This window comes from Fimicolochytrium jonesii (genome assembly GCF_025526975.1).
Source record: "Fimicolochytrium jonesii strain JEL569 chromosome Unknown EV422scaffold_51, whole genome shotgun sequence".
Taxonomy (NCBI): Eukaryota; Fungi; Chytridiomycota; class Chytridiomycetes; order Spizellomycetales; family Powellomycetaceae; genus Fimicolochytrium; species Fimicolochytrium jonesii.
In genome coordinates, this window is record NW_026515718.1 from 24,581 (window position 1) to 48,643 (window position 24,063).

General features: G+C 55.5%; 8 protein-coding genes across 8 annotated transcripts; 4 read left to right on the plus strand and 4 right to left on the minus strand.

The window, feature by feature from the left end:
- Positions 1-109: 109 nt before the first annotated feature.
- EV422DRAFT_572682 (uncharacterized protein) lies at positions 110-1,150 on the plus strand (the record flags this gene model as incomplete). Its single annotated transcript, XM_053073159.1, has 1 exon — positions 110-1,150. The coding sequence occupies one exon, from the start codon at positions 110-112 to the stop codon at positions 1,148-1,150; it is 1,041 nt and encodes a 346-aa protein (XP_052920513.1).
- Positions 1,151-1,191: 41 nt separating this feature from the next.
- EV422DRAFT_612559 (uncharacterized protein) lies at positions 1,192-1,781 on the plus strand. The gene has a single exon (XM_053073897.1). It carries the CDS (start codon positions 1,328-1,330, stop codon positions 1,718-1,720), a length of 393 nt encoding a protein of 130 aa, XP_052920514.1. The 5' UTR covers positions 1,192-1,327; the 3' UTR covers positions 1,721-1,781.
- A 926-nt stretch (positions 1,782-2,707) lies between these two features.
- EV422DRAFT_549173 (uncharacterized protein) lies at positions 2,708-4,090 on the minus strand (the record flags this gene model as incomplete). Its single annotated transcript, XM_053071701.1, has 1 exon — positions 2,708-4,090. A coding segment is annotated over exon 1 (552 nt), but the record flags the coding sequence as incomplete, so codon positions are not given.
- Positions 4,091-4,401: 311 nt separating this feature from the next.
- EV422DRAFT_549174 (uncharacterized protein) lies at positions 4,402-5,367 on the minus strand. The gene has a single exon (XM_053071702.1). It carries the CDS (start codon positions 5,333-5,335, stop codon positions 4,793-4,795), a length of 543 nt encoding a protein of 180 aa, XP_052920516.1. The 5' UTR covers positions 5,336-5,367; the 3' UTR covers positions 4,402-4,792.
- A 1,368-nt stretch (positions 5,368-6,735) lies between these two features.
- EV422DRAFT_372468 (uncharacterized protein) lies at positions 6,736-8,100 on the minus strand. Its single transcript, XM_053066744.1, has 3 exons — positions 7,218-8,100; positions 7,019-7,155; positions 6,736-6,943 (listed from the first exon to the last, which is right to left on the minus strand). The coding sequence occupies exons 1-3, from the start codon at positions 7,963-7,965 to the stop codon at positions 6,893-6,895; spliced, it is 936 nt and encodes a 311-aa protein (XP_052920517.1). The 5' UTR covers positions 7,966-8,100; the 3' UTR covers positions 6,736-6,892.
- A 3,073-nt stretch (positions 8,101-11,173) lies between these two features.
- On the minus strand, positions 11,174-12,302 carry EV422DRAFT_510501 (uncharacterized protein; the record flags this gene model as incomplete). The annotated part of the gene is made up of 6 exons (XM_053068935.1): positions 11,174-11,248; positions 11,282-11,471; positions 11,586-11,722; positions 11,972-12,120; positions 12,173-12,233; positions 12,276-12,302. The coding sequence occupies 6 exons, from the start codon at positions 12,300-12,302 to the stop codon at positions 11,174-11,176; spliced, it is 639 nt and encodes a 212-aa protein (XP_052920518.1).
- Positions 12,303-13,241: 939 nt separating this feature from the next.
- EV422DRAFT_549192 (uncharacterized protein) lies at positions 13,242-13,906 on the plus strand. The gene is made up of 2 exons (XM_053071703.1): positions 13,242-13,286; positions 13,425-13,906. Exon 2 carries the CDS (start codon positions 13,559-13,561, stop codon positions 13,802-13,804), a length of 246 nt encoding a protein of 81 aa, XP_052920519.1. The 5' UTR covers positions 13,242-13,286; positions 13,425-13,558; the 3' UTR covers positions 13,805-13,906.
- On the plus strand, positions 13,844-20,982 carry EV422DRAFT_372527 (uncharacterized protein). Its single transcript, XM_053066746.1, has 7 exons — positions 13,844-14,017; positions 14,163-14,408; positions 14,515-14,613; positions 14,701-20,246; positions 20,323-20,480; positions 20,559-20,635; positions 20,711-20,982. Exons 1-7 carry the CDS (start codon positions 13,904-13,906, stop codon positions 20,924-20,926), a joined length of 6,456 nt encoding a protein of 2,151 aa, XP_052920520.1. The 5' UTR covers positions 13,844-13,903; the 3' UTR covers positions 20,927-20,982.
- Positions 20,983-24,063: the final 3,081 nt, after the last annotated feature.

Genomic DNA, 24,063 nt, shown 5'->3' on the forward strand with positions numbered 1-24,063 from the left:
TCGCAAGGCCACAGCAACCCATTGCCAACAATACGATACCGCCCTTGGGTCCTGGCGTCAGCAGCACTTCGCCAGCAAGTTTCCTTGGTCCGCGCCACCACGCCTCACCATGTCAGTTATTAGCGCCGGTGCTTCCGCAAGGCAGGACGCCGGCCCTACCAGCGGCGAGGGGTTCAGCAGTCGAACCGCTCACAGCCAGCGCTCCCTCAGCTCTTTTAGCTCCCTCAGCGCTGAGGTCCTTTTCCACCTTTTTTCCTTCTTGTCGCGGGCGGAAGACTTGCGCAACGTAACCAGCACTTGTCGGCGTTTCGTCAGTTTCTTGACCACTCCGCTCCTTTATAACGCCCTTCGTGACCAGTTTGCCTCCTCTCCAAACTGGGTGGACTCGATATTGATGTGGATCAAGGGCAGCAGACTTCGGTGTCTCGAGACTACGCAATGCGATCCGGGAGACTTGCTCGAACTGGTCCTGTCCGATATTCTAAAAAGCGACGATCCGGCTATTCGGTCTGCAACCGGTCTGAGCGTCTTTGTCTTCCGCGGAGAAAAGTCCCCAAAGCTTTTGAGACAGATCCTTGAGAACCTTAGCCCGGAGTGGGAGCAGGGTCGCTTTAGCAACGAAACAGACGTTTTGCAAGCAATTGTCGACTTTAACGTCTCGGAAGAATCCCTCAGAGTTCTCGATGAATATAAGGTGCTCCGCATTCTGAACCTTTTTACTCTAGCATACAGCAATGCGAATGCGGAGAAGGTGGTCGCTGCGTTGGACAGGGGAGCGCGGCCGAGATGGAGTTTGGCGTACAAGCTTGTTGACTATCGACCTATCGTTGATTTGATGCTGCGGCACGGCCTGGCGATCGATTTTCACGCCTTCATTTGCGCGGGCGAGAATATTGATGTAATTGAATATTTGTTCGATCGCCTTGCCAGCTCCGGCTCTGCAGTCGACCCCAGCGTGCTCGCTCCGGCGTTCATCAGAGCGTGTGAGCGTCGCGACGTCCCCGCAGCGGAATGTTTTCTGGCCCACGGAGCGGACATCAACCTCGGATCGATCGAAGAAGGTGTACTAGCGCCGCCAATCTCATACGTTCTGGCGAAACGTGACCCGTGGGACTTTGTGGAGTTCCTGCTGGCGCGCGGATCACCGTGAATCACCCCAAGGTTCTGGCGAATGCGGTTTACACCGGAAACATGGCCTGGATCGACCGGTTCCTGAAGATGGGCGCTCCGATGTCCGCCAACGCGTGTCAGGCGACCATGAAGAAGAATTGCCCGCAACCGGAGCTGTTCCGTAAACAGTTGCGGCTGACCTGGTCCGCGGTGAGGAATGGGCATCTGCAGTTTCTGCAACGGGGGGCTCTCCATGCGGAAGCGATCGACCATGCTCCAAATCACACGGAACGAGCAGCACATATTGGGCGTCAGCATGGCAGAGGACATCTGGTTTTCTCAAAGGGTGACCAGCTTCCCTGGCGCAACGATTCCCAACCGGACGATCGCGGCGGAGTTTTCAGTGGGCGCGACATATCACCCACGGCCATTTGGGATGCACCAGCCTAGATTTGCTATGCAGTTTCAGAAATACAGCAGAGCGCAGCTGAACTTGCTATTACAGTGGTGTAAGCACGTTTCCTGCTGCGTTTTACTTGACGCTATCCCTCAACTAAAATTGTCCTTTCTTCTTCGCCCATCCCCCAATATAGGCCCGGTAAGCTCTTGATCCTTTTCGCCGGCCCATCTTTCCCACTATGTTTCCTTATTCTTCTCCTGCGTGGTCAAACAAATCAGGAAGCGGTTATGGCTGGATGGCCATCAATCATTTTGAGCAAGTTCCGGACTGGGACGCGGTCCCGTCTTAAAGCCGGCCTGGCAGCGTCTTAGAAATGGCCATGATTCTCATTTGGCCACAAGTGACGCTTCTCTTGCTGCGGTAACGTCTGACCCATGTTAGGTTTAGGATTGGCTTAAGAACATCTGGACAATGATGTAGCGTCACATGGACTCCGTTCGGAAGGTGCTTTGTAGGCTGTCGCCATTCTAGTTGTGGTGAATTTCTCAGTGTTGACGAATACTTCCCAATCTGAAGGAACCTGAGTCGTAGGGCTAAAAGGGCGCTCCCAGAAGATAAGCTCAATTCACACCATCACCCACCCCCCTCGGCATTAGCCATTATAATAGCTCTCGCTCAAAAAGAGATAGACGGGAAGGAGGGGGGATAGGGATGGGGATGTATTTATACTGTATATCGCTCGAGTGAAAGAAAAGAAGCTTAATAAGCACAACCTTCTCCTATCCATTGAACTCATGAACTACGTTCCTCGTCCAGAGCATAAACCCACTAAACTGCACCCTTACCGTTTTTTTTGACACACAGCTATCACGGCAATCACCGCACTGCAACACCTGGAGATCTGGGGATCGGGAGAACAACAGTGATTGCGACACGTCGGCATCACAAACCAGGTAAGGACAAGAATCAACAGAGGGGAGTGAGCACTGAGCAGGGGGAAGGTGAAAAGAGCGGACTACCCTGCCCAGATGGTTTCGTGCACATGGCACATGCAACCACTGTCAGCAGCCCTTGGGTTCGCGCATATCGCGTATGCACCTAGGGGTTGAAGGGGAGAGGGAGAGAGAGAGCTCAGATGGAGAGAGAGCAGAGGCCGGCTAGCGCGCAACACATTTGAGTTAACTTCTGGTCTACCCGGCCTCCTGGAATCTAGATGGGTTGCCCGAAGACTGCAGCGGGAGGAGGAGGCGGTGGTGGTGGAGGAGGCCGCGGTAGAGGAGCCGCGGTAGAGGAGGCCGTGGTAGCGGCTACCACCCTCATGCCGATGAAGACGATTACGACGAGCAAGACGACGAGCAAGAGGAAGAAGACGACGAACATGACGATATTGAGGCCGAATTCGACGAGCTCTTCGAAGCGCAAGTCCGGAATGACATAATCCAGGAAGAAGACGACGATGACGACGAAGAGGAGGAGTACGGAGTGGGAGGGCATCACGGTCATGGACAGCCAGCTACCTTCGTCCCCGAGTTTCGGCCGGGTTAGGGTTAGGGTCCGCCCAAGCGTCAGTGTCCGCCCATCTATCCACCCAATACGCCGTACCAATATCTACATAGTGTACTCCCAAACCTTCCTCCCCATCCAAAAAGCCGCAAGCAGCACTATCCCCGTCCACTGCACTCCCACACCCGCAGCACCCGCCTCATAAGACCTGAACGGCGTATCAGAAAACGCCATGATAGAACGAAGGCGAATTGAAGCTGGCGGCAGGCCTTGAGCCGCGGTTAACGCGGTAATATCAAAACACTCAGTCGACTGGTTTTGCGCCTGCGCGTAGGCCTTTGCGACCTCATCCCAGACCCAGGAGGGCTCAGTAATCGTAAAATTCGCGGCCGGTTGGGTGGCAGTACATTTAGAGTCCAACCAAACAGCGAGGGTCTTCTGGTCTACGAGTTTCACTGCGACGGGGTAACTTTTGATGGGTGGCGAAAAGATGTCGGATTGGACGGTGGTGGTGTAGCATCGGGCAGTGTCTGAGGACGGTAGAGGCGGGGCAGAAGGCAAGGGGATGTCGATTGGGGCAAACGGATTGTGGGAGTCTGAGCTGGCGGGGCCGTCGGTGCAGTTGTGGGACTGGTGGATTTCCACCATTGTGGAGTTTTGTTCGTACATTGTATTGGCTTTTGGAATGGCGGGGTTGGGTGGAGATGGGTATACTGCCCTGGCGGTTCAAGGGCTGTTGGCGAGGCTGCAGGCGGGCGGACTCGCGCAATAATAAACGCCCATCTCCCATAGTCTGTAGTCACGTGGCGCAGTCTGTTGAATGGTTTCCAGCTCCAAACGCACCCTCCTCGTCCAAAGACTCTATATCTAGAGGACGACGTTCCTCGTCCAGAGCACAGTGGAATGCATCGATGCGTGCGTCTCCAGGCAATGCGGAGGTATATAATACGCCATCAGGGTACACTCCAGGATGGCCGAAGCGCCGTCAAGCAGAGCGTAAAATGCGCCGGGTTGAAAAAGCGACAGCGCCCTCCATCGTCATATCGCCCGTAACGGCCCATTTCCACACATTCATTCCACACCACACATTCATTCCATCCATCCGTCCATCCATCCATCGACTCATCGAGAATGCAAATGGGGACTCGAGTGGAGTGAGTGGAGTGAGTAGCCGTAAGGTCACGCGACGCTTAATTTCAACATCAACTGACCTCGACGCGGGCGGGAGTCACGCGCGCGCCGCTCGCAATACAATCATGTGATTAATTCCACAATCGGAGACTGGAATCATCAATCCATGGAAGGACGAGGACAGTGGATCCCATCCCTCCCTTTTCTACACTTCAAACCCACGACCCGGGATACCCTCCATAATATGTGTATATACCCCCCTGCCGCACAGCTGTCGCCCGTAGATGTCGTATCCATCTTAGCGGTAGCAACTAGATATAGTACTTAGCAGCAATATGTGATGACTCGCTCGGGTACCCTCCAGCCATTCGCATTACGGCAGATATCTACGCGTCCATCTCTACTCTCCCTATATTCCATCCTATTGATGATTCATTGCGCCTCTTCTGATGAGCCAGCCAGCCAGCGGCGGAACCACCTTGGGAAGGAACCGAGTCGTTGGTCTCTATGACAACTCCCCCTTGTGGAGACCCGCTCGGAAAGCGGATAACTCCTCCACTTTGAATGCAACGCCGCCATACACCCACTCTCGTACTGTCCATACATCAACCCGTACCGCACGATAATATATTGCGGTGTACGTATACCTCACAAAGAGGGCTTGACATTGGGAGGAGACGGACGAAGGATTTGCATCGTAGTATTATAGTCATAATAGGAGACGTTCGGAGACCCGCCCGCCGGAAAGTTACATAAACCTTGCGCTTCTTCAACAACCCCCGCCGGCCCCCCACGTCGTTTGAGTGAACCCTTCGACAAAGATGTCCCTCCCGTCTCCCCTCCAACCCCCGCAGATCCCCCTCCCCGCCGTCCCCTCCACCACCGCCGCCGAACTCCACCACCACCACCACCAACACCCCTTACAACAACCTCCTTCCCCACTCTCACCCCCTCGCAAGGTCCGTGAGTCCCAGGAGTCCCGCGACTCCCGCCAACAAGAACGCGGCCGTCGTCGGAGGGAGGATTCCGGGTTTGTGGGCGATTTCCCTCCTGACAAGACTCAGGTCCAACAACATGTGGAGTATCAGCGCCAGCCGAGGGAGCGGAGTTTGGGACCAGGGCCACAGGGAAGGCGGAGTGGTCAACAACAACAACAACAACAAGTAGTACAAGTACAACTACAGCAAGCATTTTATGAGCCCTCGCAACACACACACTACAACCAGTCCCAGTCCCTGCCACCCACGCCCATCGAGCCAACACCCACCACAAAAGTCCTCCTCGCCCAACAACAACAACAACAACAGCAACGGAACGGGAGGCCGTATGAGAATGGCTTCTCGGCGGTTTCGCTCGATGCGTTGATCGAGGACTTGGAGGGGACGATTTTGAGTTTGGAGGGGGCGGGTGGTGAGAACAGGGGCCGGGAGCCGCGGGCACGGGGGCAGCCCCAATACCAGCAGCAGTACCAACAGCAATACTACGAGCCTACGCAACAGTACCATGAACCTGCGCATCAACCGCAGCAGCAGTACTACGACCCCGCGCAATACCAACAGCAGCAGCAGCAACAACAACAACGTCCGCATCGCACCCCGGCTGGTCCGCGGGGCGCTCCACCATCCTCGGCACCCCCACCCCCGCCACCCTCCGGCCGCAACAGCCACGAAGCCCACAACCACCCCCATCAAGCGCCAGCCGCCGCAACAAACGGGTACCCCACCCGCGTGCACCACACCCGTCAAAACTCCACCACCACCAGCACCGTCAGTTCCACCTCCGCCACCAACCCCATCAACAACACCGACATCGCCGTCCACCCGTCCCCACCCAGCACACCCCCCCTCTCCACCTCCCCCTTCGCAACCGCAACCTTCTTCACCCCAACCAAAACCCTCGCCACCCTCTCCACCCTCTCTTACGCGCGCTCCGGCTGCATGTTCAAACACACGCCGGGGGGTATCTTCTCCTCCAAACCGACCTGGAAAGACCGCTTCTACGTGCTCGCATCCACCCACCTCTACCTCTTCAAATCCGAAACAGGCACCCAGCCGGCAGGGATCTACCTCCAACTGTCTGAGAGCTCCACGGTGTGCGTCTCCGAGATGGGGATCGGCGTGCTGGAAGTCTCCGGGCGGGAGTACGCCACCCTCGAGTCCGGCGAGACGGCCCCCACCGACGCCCTCCCGACCACCTGGATCCTGCAGTGCGCCTCGCAGGACGATATGATGGCGTGGCTGGCGGCCCTGCGGTGGACGGTGGCCCACGTCGGCGGGATTAGGGCGAGGGCCGAGGAGGAGGAGGCGGCGTATGTGCGCGCGAGGGAGGAGAGGGAGGAGAAACGACGGAGGGAGATTGCGAGGAGGATCGAGGAGATGGGGAAGGTGAAGATGGGGAAGGGGGGCACCCCGTTTGCTAGTTTGCCCACTTATTAGGAGGGGCGAAGACTGATTTCAAAACACCCCCTCATTGGCGTGATTACATATCGTGAATCCCGTGCGCTGGGACGCATCGGGCCTCTGATCATCCTGTACATATCCAAGTTTGGCACACACGCTCCCTTCATCAATACAGTACATAACCCACCGCCGTCATGACTCCATCTTCTCCCCATCGGTGGAATCGCTTGCACATCGGGATGTTCCAAGTCCACCAGTCCGCGGTTGTTCATCACCTCCTTCGCCCACGCAAAAAATACATCTCCTCCCAACCACGGATCACCTCCCCCTCTCCCGCTCCTCCTCCAACTCAACCTCCCGCAACGCCTCCTCCCACGTCCGCACCCGTCTCCCATTCCTCCTAATATACTAAAACAAAAAAGTCAGCCCCCCGTTCAGTTCACGTGTGTTTGGAGTGGGTGGATGGCTCACTCACCTCCTTGGTCTCCTCCAACGTGGTGTAGGCGAACGAGCGCGAGGGGAGGGCGGCGACGGCGGTGTGCGCCGCGACGTAGGTTTGGATGTAGCTGAGGTGGGTGGTCATCAGGTCGCGGAGCGTCGTCAGGTTTGCGTCTGTGTCCACAAGGGGAGGGGGGTTAGTGGGTGTGCATTGTGCTGGGGAGGGGGGCGCGTACCTAGGGATGATGGTGGCGGGATGGGAATCGAGACGGGGGGAGATGAGGTTGTGGTGGGACGTGGGGGGGGGCTCCGACTCCGACCCCGACCCCGCGGCTCCACGGGGGCGGGACTGCCCCCCGACGTCGATGTGGAGCGGTGGGACGTCGCGCGGGACCGTGAGCGGGACGGTGAGCGGGGTGCAGCCCATGTCTCGCCTGGGTCTTCGTGTGCATGGTGGTGGTGGGTGTGCTGTTGATGGTGATCGTGGTGGGGGTGGGGTGTATGGTGATTCCTTCGCCGACTCCGACTCCGCGCTTGGTCCTCCCTTCCACATTCCCTGCACGCCTCCCTCTGCGTCGGTCCCCACGCATTGCACGGTGGGTGTGGGGCATAGGGTGGGTAGATGTATGGTTGCGGGTGGGGTGGGTACGCGTGTTGATGTTGATGTTGGTGATGGTGATGTGGGAAGGGGGGGTAGGCGTAGTAGGGATGGGGGTAGGGGTATGCGTAGGGTGGGTATGGGTATGGGTAGTACGGCGCGGGTGGGTCCGTGGTCGGTTGTGCTGCTGCTGGTTGTTGCTGTTGTTGTTGTTGTTGTGGAGGGGAGGGTTTAAAAACCGGGGGTGGGCGCGGGATGCGTTTGGGTTGTTGTGAGATCGGTTCAGGTGGCGAGAGTGGTGGTTCGGAAGGGGTTGCGATGGGCTTCCCCGATCCCACCGTGGGCGGCGCTGGCGACGGCAGTTCCGGCCCCGGTTCCGATCCCATCTGCGCTGCGAGCTCGTCTTCTCCCCTCGGCTTGGATGGCGGTGTGATCTCCTCCGCCCGTTCAATCTCCGATTCCCGCTTGGGAGGTCCGATCCCACCACCACCCTCCTCGCCCGCCTCATCCACATCCCCCCCCTCCCGCAACGTCGTATCCCCGCCCACCCACCCCTCATGCTCCCCCCGCGACGTCTCCGCAAGCTCCTCCGACGGGTGGTGTATCTGTATCCGCTCCTGTTCCGTCGCAGTAGGGTGTTGTGGCTGGATGGGGTTTTCGAGAAAGTCATACGAGGGTTCTGAATGTAGAGGAGGTGCGTCGTGGGCTTGGTCTTCCGCCCGGCCGGTAAGGGAGACGTCGATGTCTTCGAACTCTTCGTCGGAGTAGCGGGGCGTTGCGGGGTCGGCGGTGGAGGTGACGTGGGAGTCCGGGTCGGCTTCCTCGGATTCGGTGGAGTGGGCTTCCCTCTCGTCGGGATCCTCGGCGTTCGCGTCACCCCCACCCTCATCCCCGGCGGCCTGACCCACCTCCACCGACTCCGCACCGCTCCCATCTTGGCCCTGAATCTCCTCCGCAACCCCGCTCTCGTCATCCCCCCCACACGCACCCTCAATCGCCTCGCTAATCTCCTCCCCACTCCCCGCCAAATCCGTCTCGATCTCCTCCGCGACGGAGTCCGTGAAATCGCCGTGGGAGTGGGTTGATATGCGGGAGGGTTCGTCCGTGTCGTCTTCGGGTGGTGGTGGTGGGATTGTCCTCGAAGGACCGGGAGGCGGGGTCTGGGTGGTGGTGGATGGGGCGAGGTCGGCGACGGTGAGGGGGGTGTCTTTCCGCATCGGAGTCGTTGGTGCGGACGATGCGGGTTTGCTTGTCACGGGTATCGTCTCCTGCGCCGGCTGTCCGGCAGACCTCACACCCACCGGGGACGTCTCCCTCGACTTTCGGTGGTTTCCCTTCCCGCTTCTCAAAAACCCTTCGAAATCACTCCCCACACTTCCTTCGCTGCCCACGCTCCCCGTCACGCTCCCCGTAACGCTTCCCGTGCTCCCCTGACTCGCGCGGCGTCGCATCGCCTCGGCTCGCCGGCCGAGGATCTCGCGATCGATGCGCGAGCGGGCGAGGAGGGCTTCCATGCGTTCGATTGCTGTGGGCTGGGTTGGGCGGGGACGCGGGGGGGAGAGCGGGGACGGGCGCGGGGGGGTTGTTGGGGTGGGTGTAGATGTTGGGCGGGGTTTAAGGTAGGTTGTTGGTGTTGTTGGTGTTGGGGTGGCGGTGGCGGGACGGGGTTTGATTTGACCGGGACCACTGCGTTGCGGTGGTTTGTCACTGTTGCTTCCGAGCGATTGGAGGTAGGCTTTGAGTTCGATGTCACTGTCGTCGCCCGTACTTGTCTCCCCACCGGCTGCCAAATCGCCTACCCTGCGAGATGAAGAGAGAGAGAGACAGAGAGAGGGTTAGATCGAATGAACAAGCGAAGGGATGGATGGTTGGTTGGTTGCCGCTCGCGACGAGGACGTTGCAATCCTGCGCCCGCGCGCCTACCTTACCTCGCTGGACCGCCACCGACCAACCCTCTCCTCAAACTCGCAGGACTGCCCTTCAGACTACTCCCACCCCCCTTCGGACTCGCCGCCCCACTCCACAGCGCTGGCGGGGTGTTGCTCCCCACTCGCTGCTCCCTGTTTGCCCTCTCATCCTTCAGAAACGCCTGAGCGCGTTCCAAGGCAGATGTTTTTCCCGGGTACGTCGGTGGACGTGTTGTGGTTGTTCTTGTTGCTGTTGTTGATGGGGAAAAGGGCGGTAATGGGAATGCGTCGGAGGTGGATGGGGGCGGCGGATTGCGGGATGGACGTGGGGAGGAAGTTGGCTGGTTAGTCTTTGTTGGAGTTGAAGTTGAGCGGAGGTAGGAGGAGGCTCTGGAGGGGTCTGCCATTGGGGGCCCTCTTTCTCTTTCCAAGCAAGTGCGGGGGAGGAAGAGAAGCGGATGTGAACGGCTCTATATTATTGGAGAGCGGGTTGTGAACGACGAGCGGAGAGTCTCTCTAACGCGCTGTCGAATGTCTCTGTAAAAACAATAAAGTGCGCTCTTTCCACGTGACTGCACATGACTTGCAAATAAAAGGGGCGGAAAGCACACCCCTATTCTCGCTCCTACTCCTATTCACCCTCCTATTCTCTCTCCTACTCCATTCCTACTCCCGCTCACGACAAAGAGAACCACCACCCCCCCTCCCAACTACACTACACTCTCTCTCAGCACCCACCAAAGCGACATCCAAAAGTATCAACGGAACCTCGCCCTCTTATACCCCCTCACCGAAGCGTGGTGATCCCACCCTGTCGTACATGCCGAGGGTGAAACCTGTATTCCCGTGTCCGACAGGTGGAGTGAGAGGATGGATGGGGAGTACTTGCAAGCGTTCACAAAAACATAGACCTCTAAGTGCGTAGTTATGGGAGGCAAGCTGCATGCATGGGCGGTTCAGAACACCTGCGGTCCATGCATGCGCGCCTACTCGCTCGTCGCCCGTACTTTCGGCGCAACATGGGAACGGATCCTCAACAGCACATACACATTCATCGACTGGCAGGCCGCACCATCTGGTTTATATCGGACCCGGAAACATCAACGCTGGCGCACACAATCATCTCATCCATTCGGACGCACACACATCCACCTGGCGTACCTGGCATGCACATACAACATCGTTGCTGATGATTTGATTACAAGCGGCCGCCCATCACAATCCGCATTTCATAGAGCTATGGCATATCAGGGTAGGAGTTTGGGGGGTTTTGGAGTAGACGTATGTAGCGGTCGTGTAGGTTTCGGAAATGAGAACGTTTGAGAACATTGAATTTACTTTTTGGTTGGCATTGAACGATGGGGTTGGACGCAGAACCAGAACAGGTCTGACCGAACGCAGGAGTTTGGCCAGCATCTCCCAAATCGCATGTCGCGACCCGTCCACACCTTCTAACTGTCATGCAAGTTCTTCGTCGGTTCTCGTGCCCTACACGTACGCAACAGCGGAAGGCGAGCGCTACCATAGGCGTCAGGCATTGCATTTGCTTATGCATGACCTCTCTGTACGGAGTTGGATCCAATGAATTCAGAACGGGACGAGCTTCGGAGGGTCAGATGCCGTCCGTTGGGGTTTGCCGCGTTGGACTGTCAGAACAGGAGGGCTGCCATGGGCTTCATGAGGACTTTCAGTGGGCTTTGACGGATTTCCCGTCGGACGTCCCAAACGGTGCGAGCAAGCACACGAGCCGTAGAATTTCATTCTGGAGTCTTAATGTGCAGGCCGGACTGCGTACAGTATCAGCGAACGTAAACATTCCCTCAGGAGACGTTACCACAGGCCTCATGAACACTTTCTCAGCCCACGGATGTACAGTCTTGCACACGCATTGAATGGGTGATGCAACTTTGCCCGTGGCAGTCACAAGGAGCGATTTGCGCCGATTGGACTCCTCATGCCATTTGAAACTGTGCACAAGAGGCGCGCTACCATGGGATCTCACAGAGGTAAACATTCTATTTCCTCAGCCCGTGGATATGTAATCGGCGTCTGAGGTTGTGCTGCTCAGCCCATGCAAGACACCAGGTTTCGAGGCGCACATGTTGAGTCCGTGCTTTGCAAGCTTGGCGCTACCAAAGCACATCATCCGAGGGTTTGCATCGATTGACGTCCTTAATACAATCCAACCCGGGCCGAAGGAGACGCTACCATGGGCGTTCTCGAACGAAGCCCATGACTACAAAACGAACGTTGAATTCATGCTTCCAAATCTCGAAGCTATTGTCGGGACGGCCCGTCCCTGGCCCATTCTCCGTGGCGTCTAGCATGGCTACAATCTAATCCATTGCAAGGAGGAGGCGCTACCATGGGCTTCGTCCAACCTGAACGTTTTCCTTGGAGGCCTTCAGAACGTATATTGAAATCTGTACTTCGAATTCTCGAATTCTCGAAGCTACGACACAAACTGGCCCGCTCCGTGGCTTACCTCGCTACAATACAATGCATTAAGACTGGAGGCGCTACCATAGGGGAATTCATGAACTTGAACAGTCCATGCCACGACCCTACAATGGACATGTCGCAATTTCCCACCGCCCCATAACACGTTGCCCGGGGGCGTCGAGCTGATTGGATCTACATGCACAATGCAGTGAGGGCCATACATGCACAATTCAATCAGGGCTACCGTGGGATTTGAGAACTATGCCCTTTTTTTCCTCAGCCTTTCGATGGCGTATTCCAGAGGTCTGGGGTATCGCTTAACAAACGAGGCTATTTCGACAGCTCACGGACTGCGCCACACCAACTCCGCCCATGGTGACTCCGATTTTGACGATGTTTGACAGTACGCCTCCCTCGAAGGGCAAGCTAGAACGCCTTATACTTCGCAGAGACCTAAATGCGGTAAACACTGCACAGAAAACCACTCGGAGAATTCTTTTTCCCTGCACGAAGCTCCATGCATTCCGCACCGAGTTTGTTAGAGCGCCACATTCGCCCCCTCAGGCCCGGCCCCATCCCGGCAGCAGTGAACAAAAGCAGAGACCAGATTGCGGCCCCCCTCCTCCGGCTTTCCCTTTTCTTTTTCTCGTCCTCCACACTGTTGTCTTTCGATCACACGAGAGAGAAGAACCCGTAGGCACACCGAATCCACCTCTCTGAGAAGATTCACTTCGCTTTCAAACGTTCCGATTAACAACATCCCCGTTGCGACATCTCTCGAACTCCAACCCGAAACTTTCGAAAAGAAACTGCAAGGAATTCATCACAATGTCTTCTTACCCGAACCACGGAGCAAGCTCGTCCACTTCCGGCAGCCCCTGGGGCGACGCTGGTAGCTCCCGTGCTCCCCCCAAGATCTCGCGTGGTCCCATCATCACCGGGACAGACCACTCCCGCCTCAAGGCGACGGTTCACACCGTGAGCGATGACGAGATCAGGGAGTTCACCAAGCATGTCAATGAATGCTTGAAAGGTGACAAGAGCTTGGGTGAGTTGACTTGCCGTCCTTCCTCCACTGCACTACCTTGAGATTCCTCGCCATTTGGGGGGTTTCTCGGGGAAGTTTTGTGGCATCATCGTCTCCTCCCTACCCAACGTTGAAATTCTCCCTCCGGGTGGTTTTTCGAGTTGCGGTTGGTTGGGCGGTGGCATTGGAAAGTCTGCGATGCCCTCTTTCATTTGATACCCGACACTCTGCTAATCGTCGTCTCCCCTTCTCTACTTCTTCTTCGTCGTCGTCGTAGCCGGTCGTTTGCCCTTGGACATCGACAGCCACGATCTAATTCCTGAAAGCAAAGGTATGTATCCCCGTCTGTTGCCAGTTTCGTTCCCCTTGAATTGCCTGGCGGTGTGCTTTGTTTTTGCTCGTCGTTCAGTCTTCTGATTTGTACCATTTTACTCATCGTCTATTTTCTTTCATATTTCTCTGATATTAGGTTCGTATCTTGACGTGGGTGCTCGGGTATATCCGTGTTCTCATGTTGTGGTTCTTCAACCACCATCCCTACACCTCCTTTACCATCTTCACCTTTACTTCCACATCTCCCACTCCTACTGTACTCTCACTTGCATGTTTCCACCTCATCATTCACTCCCTTCATTTCCGTTCTTTTCCTTTCTCATCTTCATAATGTCTGCGGTTCGTTCGCTTTGTTTCTCATCCCTTCCTCCTCCCTTCCTTCCTTGGCTTCTTTCCGTACACTATCATCTCTTTCCTTCACCTTCCTTCGCTTTGATTCATGGCGGGTCTCATGGCTTTGATTCACTTCTTCTCCTTCCTTCCCTGTTCACCTTCTCACTTCACATCGCGCCATAACTTAAACTGATCAAAATTCGCTTTCTTTCGTCTCATTTCACAGATGGTCTCATCTTCGCCAAGCTCATCAGCGACGTGCGTCCTAACACGATCAATTTCATGCGCTTCACAATTAAAAAGAAGATCAGCGTCTACGAAGCCAATGAAAATCTCGATCAAGTCATCGACGCTTGCAGGCGCCTTGGGCTTGTTGTTGTCAACGTTGGCCCTAAGGTATGCGTTCCAATATGGTCGTTTCTTCCCCGCATCCTTCGCCTTTGCGAGTACCCCTCGACTCCGGGGTCACATTCTTGGATTCCGTCTTTGCATTTGTCTTGATTCTGATCATCGTCTTTCTGTTTCTCTTTTACCATCTCAGGACTTTATTGAAGAACGGGAACATTTGATTCTTGGCCTCTTGTGGCAAATCATTCGCATCGGCATGGCGGATGCGCTTACTGTCATTCTGGAACCTCGACTCGTGCACGTCCTCGAAAAGCAAGAGACTGTTGAAGACCTTATTAACTCCAGCGCTGAGCAAAATCTGATTCGCTGGGTGAACCACCACTTGAGGATGTCCGGCCAGACGACCCGTCGTCTGACAAACTTCTCTACTGATCTCAAGGTATGTGTTCGGTTGCCTTGATTGCACTCCGTCGTTCCTTTTGCTTCTTGCATGTTTTGGAAAGCATGGACTAATGTACTCGTTCCGTTCCTTCTCCGCCTCGTAGGACTCTGTTATCTTCTGCTACTTGATTGTAGCCTTGTACCAGGACTTTGACCCCGCGTACATTCTTGAGGAACAGGACGTCGCTATTCGTGCGATAGCGGTAAGTCAGACATGCGGTAAACCTTTATGCTCTACGTGCGCACGTTCAACGCATCTAATAAAACTGCTATTTCACATAACATCACAGATCGTTGAAGCATGGTCGACATACGGTCATACCCGATACCTTACATCGTCGGCAATTCTATCTGGCAACAGCAAGTTGAACTTCGCGTTCCTTGCGAACGTGTTCGCCGAGAACCCATGCCTGCCTTCGATAACGCACCAAGAGAGCTTACACATCGAGCGTGCTCTGTCCACCGCGACCCTCGGCATCTCTGAGAAGTCTTTGATTGCAAGCGGTATGGCGTCACTTAGTATCAGCAAAGGCAAGGCGGTGGTCGGTAGAAGATCCCGCCTTGGGGCGGGCGAACCGACCGGTTACCGTCCCGGGGATGATGAAGACGAAACTACCACGGAGAGCCGACCTCAAGAGATCGACGACGTCGCTAAACCAACTAGTCATCCCAGCCTGGTCAAGAAGGCCCTATCCCTCTCGTGGGCCATGGTTGCCCGACGCGGTTCAGAAAATGGAGACAGCCGCCGTGCATCCGCCACCTCTGCGGTTTCAAAGTCGTCTCGTCAGGGTTCGGAGGCCGAAACCGGTCGAGGTCTCAAGATATTCTCCAACGCCTCGCGTCGTGGTTCCGATTCCCGTACAAGTTCTTCCGGCGATGACGAAAACGCTCGACGACGTAGCGTGGCGGAGAAAGACGCAAGGCAAGCTGCTGCCCAAATTGAAGCAGATCAAAAGGCCCAAAAGAAGAAGGACGCTCTCGCTGCGAAAGAAGCTGCGAAAGCTGCCAAGGAGGCGCTAGAGAGAGACGCTCTCGCTGCGAAAGAAGCTGCGAAAGCTGCCAAGGAGGCGCTAGAGAGAGAGCTGAAGTCTGAGCAGGAGGCCGAAGCTGCTCAAAGGGCCCAAAAGAAGAGGGACGCTCACGCTGCCAAAGAAGCTGCGAAATCTTCCAAGGAGGCTTTAGAGCAGGACCTCAAGTCTCAGCAGGAAGCCGAAGCTGCTCAAAAGGCTCAAAGAAAAAGGGACGCTCTCGCTGCCAAAGAAGCTGCGAAATCTTCCAAGGAGGCTTTAGAGCAGGACCTCAAGTCTCAGCAGGAGGCAGAAGCTGCTCAAAAGGCTCAAAGAAAAAGGGACGCTCTTGCTGCTAAAGAAGCTGCGAAATCTGCCAAGGAGGCTTTAGAGCAGGAGCTCAAGTCTCAGCAGGAGGCCGAAGCGGCTCAAAAGGCTCAAAAGAAAAAGGAAGCTCTCGCCGCCAAAGAAGCTGCGAAATCTTCCAAGGAGGCTTTAGAGCAGGACCTCAAGTCGCAGCAGGACGCCGAAGCTGCCCAAAAGGCTCAAAGAAAAAGGGACGCTCTCGCTGCTGAAGAAGCTGCGAAATTCGCCAAGGAGGCTTTGGAGCGAGATATCAAGTCGCAGCAGGAACAGCAAAAAGCTCAGCAGGAGGCCGAAGCTGCTGAAAAGGCCCAAAAGAAGAGAGACGCGCTAGCGGCTCAAGAAGCTGCGAAAGCTTCCAAGGAGGCACTGGAGCTAGCCCTGAAGCTCGAACAGGAGGACGCGAAGCAGGCGAAAGCTTTGCAAAAAGCTCAAAGACGGCTGGAGGAAGAACAGCAGAAGGCCGCAGAGAAAGCGGCGAAAGAGGCTCTTGAACAAGAGTTGATAAAGTCCCAGCAAGAGGCTGAAGCCCAAGCGGCAAAGGACGCGATAGACGAAGAGCGGCGGGCTCAGGAGGCTAAAGAGGCAAAAGCTTTGGCAAAAGCCCAAAAGAAGCAAAAGGCTGAAGCGAAGGCACAGCAAAAGGCTGACGCTAAGGCCTCAAAAGAAGCGCTGGATCAGGAGTTGAGGTCAAAGCAGGAGGCGGACGCAAAAGCGGCGAAGGAAGAAGAGCTGCGGGCGAAGGAAGCAAAGGCTTTGGCAAAAGCTCAAAAACAACAAAAGGCTGAAGCAAAGGCACAGCAAAAGGCTGACGCTAAGGCCTCAAAAGAAGCGCTGGATCTGGAGTTGAGGTCAAAGCAGGAGGCGGACGCAAAAGCGGCGAAGGAAGAGGAGCTGCGGGCAAAGGAGGCAAAAGCTTTGCAAAAAGCTCAGAAGCGCCTAGAAGACTCGAGTAAAGCGCAACAAGAAGCGGAGGCGAAAGCCTCAAAAGAAGCGCTGGATCAGGAGTTGAGGTCAAAGCGAGAGGCCGAGGCCAACGCGATCAAGGAGGCCTTAGAGCGACAGCTGCTCTCTGAGCAGGAGGAAGCTGAGCGGAGAAAAGCTGAGCTGAAGGCGGAGCGTGACGCGATTGCCCAGGGAGCAAAAGCTCAGATTCGGCTTGAAGTAGAAGCCCGGCTGCAGCAGGAAGCGGAGGCGAAAGCCTCCAAAGAAGCTCATAAGCGAGCACTCAAGGCTGAGCAGGACGCTGCTGCGGAAGCAAAGCGGTCGCAGAAAGGGCTGCAGAGAGAGGAGGCTGAGCGGTTGAGGGTGCAGCAAGCGGCTGAGGAGGAGGCAGCCGCTGAGGAATCCAGGCGTCAAGAAAAAGCTTCCAAAGAAGCTCAAAAGCGAGCTCTCAAAGCTCAGCAGGACGCTGCTGAGGAAGCAAAGCGCTCGCAGAAAGGGCTGCAGAGAGCGGAGGCTGAGCGGCAAGCCGCTGAGGAGGAGGCAGCCGCTGAGGAATCCAGGCGTCAAGAAAAAGCTTCCAAAGAAGCTCAAAAGCGAGCACTCAAAGCTCAGCAGGACGCTGCTGAGGAAGCAAAGCGCTCGCAGAAAGGGCTGCAGAGAGCGGAGGCCGAACGGCAAGCGGCTGAGGAGGAGGCCGCAGCTGAGGAATCCAGGCGTCAAGAAAAGGCTTCCAAAGAAGCTCAAAAGCGAGCACTCAAAGCTCAGCAGGACGCTGCTGAGGAAGCAAAGCGCTCGCAGAAAGGGCTGAAGAGAGCGGAGGCTGAACGGCAAGCGGCTGAGGAGGAGGCCGCAGCTGAGGAATCCAGGCGTCAAGGGAAAGCTGCGAGGGACGCACTCGAGCGCGAGCTGAAGACTCAGCAGACCGCGGCTGAGGCAGCTAAGCGCTCGCAGGGCCTCGAGAAAGCCGAAGCAGAGCGGCTGAGGGTACAGCAAGCGGCTGAGGGGGAAGCCGCGGCTGAGGAATCCAGGCGTCAAGGGAAAGCGGCGAAGGAAGCACTCGACCGCGAGCTAAAGACCCAGCAGACTGCTGCTGAGGCAGCTAAGCGCTCGCAGGGCCTCGAGAAAGCCGAAGCAGAGCGGCTGAGGGTACAGCAAGCGGCTGAGGGGGAAGCCGCGGCTGAGGAATCCAGGCGTCAAGGGAAAGCGGCGAAGGAAGCACTCGAGCGCGAGCTAAAGACCCAGCAGACTGCTGCTGAGGCAGCTAAGCGCTCGCAGGGCCTCGAGAAAGCCGAAGCAGAGCGGCTGAGGGTACAGCAAGCGGCTGAGGGGGAAGCCGCGGCTGAGGAATCCAGGCGTCAAGGGAAAGCGGCGAAGGAAGCACTCGAGCGCGAGCTAAAGACCCAGCAGACTGCTGCTGAGGCAGCTAAGCGCTCGCAGGGCCTCGAGAGAGCCGAAGTCGAGCGGCCGAGGGTGCAGCAAGCGGCTGAGCGGGAGGCCGCAGTGGAGGATGAGGAATCCAAGCGTCAGAGAAAAGCAGCCAAGGAGACGCTCAAGGGCGAGCTAAAGGCCCAGAAGAAAGCTACTGAGGCAGCTAGTAGCTCGCAGGGCCTCGAGGACGCCGAAGCCGAGCAAGTGAAGTTGCAGCAAGCAGCTCACGATGAGGAATCCAAGCGCCAACGAAAAGCGGCTAAGGAGGCGGCAAAGAACGAGCTAAAGGCCCAGCAGAAAGCCACTGAGGCAGCTAATCGCTCGCAGGGCCTCGAGGAAGCCGAAGCCAAGCAGTTGAAGTTGCAGCAAGCAGCTCAGGATGAGGAATCCAAGCGCCAACGAAAAGCGGCAAAGGAGGCACTAAAGAAAGAGCTAAAGGCCCAGCAAAACGCTGCCGACGTAGCAAAGCGCTCGCAGAAAGAATTGGAAAAAGCCGAAGCCGAGCAACTTAAGTTGCAGCAAGCAGCTCGCGATGAGGAATCCAAGCGCCAGGGAAAAGCGGCTAAGGAGGCACTAAAGGGCGAGCTACAGGCCCAGCAAAACGCTGCCGAGGTAGCTAAGCGCTCGCAGAAAGGCCTGGACAAAGCCGAAGCCGAGCAGCTAAAGTTACAGCAAGCGGCGGAGGAGGAGGAACGTAGACTCAAAGAGAAAGCGGCCAAGGCGTACAAGGAGGCACTCAAAGGCGAGCTAAAAGCTCAACAGACGGCTGCCGAGGAAGCTAAGCGCTCGCAGAAAAGCCTTGAAAAAGCCGAAGCGGAACAACTGAGGTTACAGCAAGCGGCTGAGGAGGAGGAAGCAAGGCTCCAAGGAAAAGCGGCCAAGGCGTCCAAAGAGGCACTGAAAGCCGAGCTAAAAGCCCAACAGAAGGCTGCCGAGGCAGCTAAGCGCTCGCAGAAGAGCCTTGAAAAAGCCGAAGCTGAGCAACTAAAGTTGCAGCAAGCCGCCGAAGAGGAGGCCGCGGCGGAGGGCTCGAGGCGCCAAGCCAAGGAGGCGCTTGAGGCCGCGGAGAAGGACCTGACCGCCCACAAGGTCTTAGAAGCCGCTCAGCAGGCCGATCGCCAACTCTTGGATGCCGAGATAGCTGCGGGTGCTGCCGCGCTTGAAGCGGAAAAGGCGGCCAAGATCGCAGCCGCCGCAGCTGAACTAGCAGCAGCTCAAGCCGCCGCACATCAGGCTGCTATCGCGGAAAAGCGAAAAAGTAACACGATCAAGGTTGAATTTGATTCACGGACGGACTCGAAAGCCCACGCCGCCGTGGTTGACTCTGCAGTCAGTCTATCGCAGTTTGTGCCGTCCGACGTCATCGTAGGCCTCAATCTCGCAAGTATTGTTGCCGCTGCGGAAGCTATCAAGATCCGACGGTCGCAGGTGTTGATCCTCAGCAGATACCCTGATCCTCACGAAAAGACGAATGACAAAGAACTCATGTACCTGTCGCTGACGACCCTTCAGCTGCTTAGCAGCTACGGGATCAATATTGAAGCATTGAAAGCGGCATCGAGTGCCAAGCTCATCAAAAAAGTCGAAGTTCATTCACGTCGCCTTCCGAAGGTCAACCTGCGCCTGGGGAATGGAACCCTAGCTGTCAAGAAGTGGGCGTTCTTGGCGGCTCTGGTTGACGAAATGGAAGGAGCTCCAGATCTCGGGCGCTTCCTCATGGTCCGCCATGACTGTCGGGCATTGCGGATAGCGGACGCGCATGCGGCGAGAAAAACACTTACCTTCAACCAGTTTGGGCATGTCAACGCCGAGATTACCTGTAACCTTGTCTGGAATGGGGAGGCACCACCTACGGATCCTAACTGGGAGGATGAGTTTGGGGCGTCTCCACTTGTGAGCAGCGAAGCCGACGAGCTAGTCGGCAAGGCCTTCAGGGGAAAAGGGTGCGAAGTGCTCTTCCTCGACGGCCCAGAGCAGGTGGGATACCATGTGCGGTCGGACGTATCCTCCTTGCGCTACGAGGCGCACAAGTTGTCCGTCCGGAAGGTGGCGGGTGACATGCCCGCAAGGCTGTCGCGCATTGTCGTACCAACGTACGTATCATCTTCGCTGTCGATTTGCATCTCGCAAAACGTATCTTAACTCTGCTTCTCCGTTGTAACATCGTAGGAACGTGAAAGATGCTCCTCCTGGAGACGACGTGTTGGAAGGGGGGATCCCCTTGGGGGAGAAGGTGTACGGCGCGCAGCTGGGGCTCTTACCTCTCGCTCTGCCTATCGACGGCGCCGTAGCCGATGTCTTTTCGGCGGAGGAACTCAAAGCTTCCGGTATTTTTCATTGTTTGAAAGTCATCTTCATCCATCATTGGGGATTATTACTTATTCAATCACAAAAATTACGAGCAGATGACAAATACCGCCGAAAAATTGAAAAGCTATTCAATCAAAAATCGGATCTGGGCCGGTTTCTTTCCCTCAAAAAAGTGAGTACGGCTGTGTGCACCAGCCTTACATTCATCGCATCCATGCTGATTGCTGGTTTCCACCTGGTCTTCCAGATTAATGCCATCAATCGCCTCCATGAAGCCATGCCGGGGCTGGTCGGTCCGCCGTTACTGGTCAATCTGGAGGAGAAGTCGAGCTTCGCCGGAGGCTACAAAGAAATCTATCGCAAGCACCAACGCCAGGAGTGGGGTTTGGGCCTGGCATCATGTTTGCTGCTACCAATTCCCATTGCTGCGGTCGCGGTGCTGGCCTCGAAGGCAAAAAAGTAAAGCATTTGTACATATTTCGTATTTGTGTTAGAAATATATCAATGTCGGTTCGCGTATTGGGAGTTCATTGAGCCAACGTGAAGGTCTCTCAAGAGTGCCACTAAGGTTTGGGGACATGTCGACATGGTCTCATTGACATTCCGAATATTGGCACCGCCCACCAACCGCCCACGCTGTTTGCGAGCGCTCGCCGCACAAGCTTTGCTCGCAACCTACGCGACAGCAGCGATACATTGCCTCGTTCACTCAGGACAGGGTTGACACCCCGTAACCAGCCAGACATGGACGGCTGCCCGGTTGCCTTATGACCTTCCCAGTATGTCTGGTGGGCATGGGGATCCAGACATAGTCGCCGGGACCATCGTTTAGTCGTGGGGATTGCTAATTCGTCGTTTCGTGAGGACGAGTCGGACCTAGTGTCATATTCTTGATGGAATGATGGCCATAGTGATTTATTTGTAGGTTACATTTGGCCGAGAGCAATTGGCCAAGAGCAACAACCACACCGTATAGACAGGTGAAGGTGCAGCATATCAGCATCGCCTATGCCCGTGTTTAATCTGCAGACGGCCAGGGGCTCCAGCGGCTTCGACTACAAGTTTCTCCTTACTCGAGCCATCGGGCATCTGCTATACTGGATTTGGAAACCCCAACTTTCGGGAATCTGAGGTGAGTTCAGCGGTCTTTGATATATGTGAGGTATGATTCGCGTCGTGTGTATCGTGTATCGATGAACTTTCAGTTTTACCGCAACCTGGTTTGGACATCAACGGAGTCATAGCCACAGCGTCCGACTGTCGGATATCTGAGAGTGGGGTGAGACCGACAAGACGCTGGGGCATTTTTCCTGCGCCATGCAATCCCAGTTTTCGTCATGGATGCGTTCCGAACTCCTGCCCCAACATGTCTGATTGTTACAACCCACTACGAACCCCAGATCATAATCAACGCAGCGAAGGACCAGTACACTAGCGAACACAAGAAGTCGCGCTGTCGTTGATCAGTCCCTTCGGACCCTTTGCGCACCGCTCCGGCCTGGAGGATGGACACACTTCCCGGACATGCACCCTCTCGGCCGACACCGCGGGCAGATTTTGAGCTCGCGCCGCACTTACTCCCTGATCACATTCGTTATGAGCGGCCTGCACTTGGAAAGCCAGTTTCGGCCCAAGACGCCCGCTACTATCTCCATCGACAGCACGAACAGCTCTTCTTTGATTCGAATATTCCTTCCTGCAGCGTGACATGTCGGCCACCTCCTGCCAACTCCTCATCGGCACACCTAAAAGTATTCAGGTTCTCCCGTACCGAGCTAAAACAGGAACCAAAGAAGGTCTCGATTGAGTGTTGGACAAAAGCTCAAGCTGCCCAAGTTTGGTTTTGTCTACGAGGGTCTTGGTGGTAGTTTAGGAGAAGTGATTGTGTCACGCGACTAAGAGGGTAGTTAGCAAAAGATGTTTGCGTGTATATGTAGCGTAGCCTTGGGGCTGAAATGGAAATCTTGATCATATCTCTCTGCTTGAGAAATGAGACCGTTATACTTGATGTTCTGTCTTGTGGATATTCCAGTACCTAAGGGTTAAAATAATGACCTCCGAGGCACCGGGGCGGAGTTTGGGCTTTGACGGCATTTCGACAGCAGATGGATTTCTGATGGGCCATCCGCTTCACTGAGTTTCAAATTATCAACGCTGAGCTTACATAATGCTTCGGGTTCCGTTATGAGCCCGACATCACGAAGTTTGCGGGACATCATCCGCCGCGCAGGTCGGCCGTCGGCGGTCGGCGGTCTTACGCAGCACGCAAGTAGGTCATCAGGGAAACTGCAGATGATATGCCGGCAAGGCTGTCGCAGATTGTAGTACCTACGGTACGTACCATCGTCCTCCCTGGCTCCTGTATGTCTCATGTTGTATATCTAACTTTTCGCTCCCTTGACACATTGCAGATGTGTGCGGGCAAGTACTCTCGCCCCAAGTTACATTACAACAAGTGACAGCATTCCCGCCCCTCTCTCAGAAGTCAAAGTACCCTCTCCTCAACAACGTTATTCTTCTCTCCAAGTCATCCGTCAGGCTCTATCCCTGGGCTCGAAGAATCGCTTAAAGCAAACAAAACGCCGCGCTCGAACAAGCAGCAAAAAGCGGAGGCTGAAGTTTTCCACTCCTCTCCTACAAGTACCGTCTCCGTTCCCGCGAAATTACCCTGTCGACTCCCCAAGGAACAGTCAGAAGTTTTCCAAGTTACAATATTCTTGACCCTTCAATTCAAAACATATCCGTCTCCTCTCCAAGTTATAACAAGTTAGTCTACATCAATTCAAAAAGAACTCGAGCTTGCAGCAACAGCTTGACAAGCACAACAGCGGTCGAGGCTGCAGAGCAAGCATCGAAAGACGAAAAGTGCGAGGCGAAAGCTTCCAGCAAGTTATAGACTCTCGGTCCCTCTCCTCAAGATCTAGCCGAGTAGATTTCGACCTCGGAAGGGTTTCGATAAAGGATCCTCTCGAGACCTCAACGCGTAGCGGGGTTACGGTCCAATTCACCACAAGTATACTCCTCTCCTCTCCAACTTACAAGTTATACAACAAGTTACGACAAGTTCTCCGCATCAATTCACAAAAGGAAGAACCATGGGCTCTGCGGGACCAAGCGAAGGAGAAGAAATGCCTTCAAAGGAAACCGTGGCTCATAAAAGAGCAGCGGCGAAGGCGGACCGGGAAGCGCTGGAGATTGAGCGAAGGTCTCAAGAAATTCTCTCCTCATCAAGTTAACTCCAGCCACCCATGTTCAAGTGTATTGTCGTTTGCCGTCTAAATACATACTTTGCAATACATTTATTAATGCACATCATTTGATAAAATCTCGGGAGCTGTTGTTGCATGAAACGGATGCTGGCCCCTCTCTAGATGTAGTCCACGCTATTGCGACGCATATCGCGGGGGGCGTCGGAGTTCAAGTGGCTGTCACTCATGAAACTCTTGAAATCATTCTATGGCTATGGAGAACGCGTTGATTGGGAATGCCATTTCCTCGCTGTGAACGCCGACGGTATGCGAATGTGTAGATACAACGCTTGCCTTCCCCTAAATCCTACGCCATCTGTTTTCTAACTACTAAATACAAACTACCAATCGT

What these genes read in the sequence shown, in the direction of transcription:
- EV422DRAFT_549174 (XM_053071702.1), bottom strand. Translation starts at nt 5,335, where the DNA reads ATGCTTGCTGTAGTTGTACTTGTACTACTTGTTGTTGTTGTTGTTGTT.
- EV422DRAFT_372468 (XM_053066744.1), bottom strand. Translation starts at nt 7,965, where the DNA reads ATGGGATCGGAACCGGGGCCGGAACTGCCGTCGCCAGCGCCGCCCACG. An exon ending in CCCGCCACCATCATCCCTAG is followed by an intron (nt 7,156 to 7,217) that starts GTACGCGCCCCC and finishes TTGTGGACACAG; the next exon opens with ACGCAAACCTGACGACGCTC. An exon ending in CGTTGGAGGAGACCAAGGAG is followed by an intron (nt 6,944 to 7,018) that starts GTGAGTGAGCCA and finishes TTAGTATATTAG; the next exon opens with GAGGAATGGGAGACGGGTGC.
- EV422DRAFT_612559 (XM_053073897.1), top strand. Translation starts at nt 1,328, where the DNA reads ATGGGCATCTGCAGTTTCTGCAACGGGGGGCTCTCCATGCGGAAGCGA.
- EV422DRAFT_549192 (XM_053071703.1), top strand. Translation starts at nt 13,559, where the DNA reads ATGTTTCCACCTCATCATTCACTCCCTTCATTTCCGTTCTTTTCCTTT.
- EV422DRAFT_372527 (XM_053066746.1), top strand. Translation starts at nt 13,904, where the DNA reads ATGCGCTTCACAATTAAAAAGAAGATCAGCGTCTACGAAGCCAATGAA. An exon ending in TTGTCAACGTTGGCCCTAAG is followed by an intron (nt 14,018 to 14,162) that starts GTATGCGTTCCA and finishes TTACCATCTCAG; the next exon opens with GACTTTATTGAAGAACGGGA. An exon ending in TCGCTATTCGTGCGATAGCG is followed by an intron (nt 14,614 to 14,700) that starts GTAAGTCAGACA and finishes ATAACATCACAG; the next exon opens with ATCGTTGAAGCATGGTCGAC.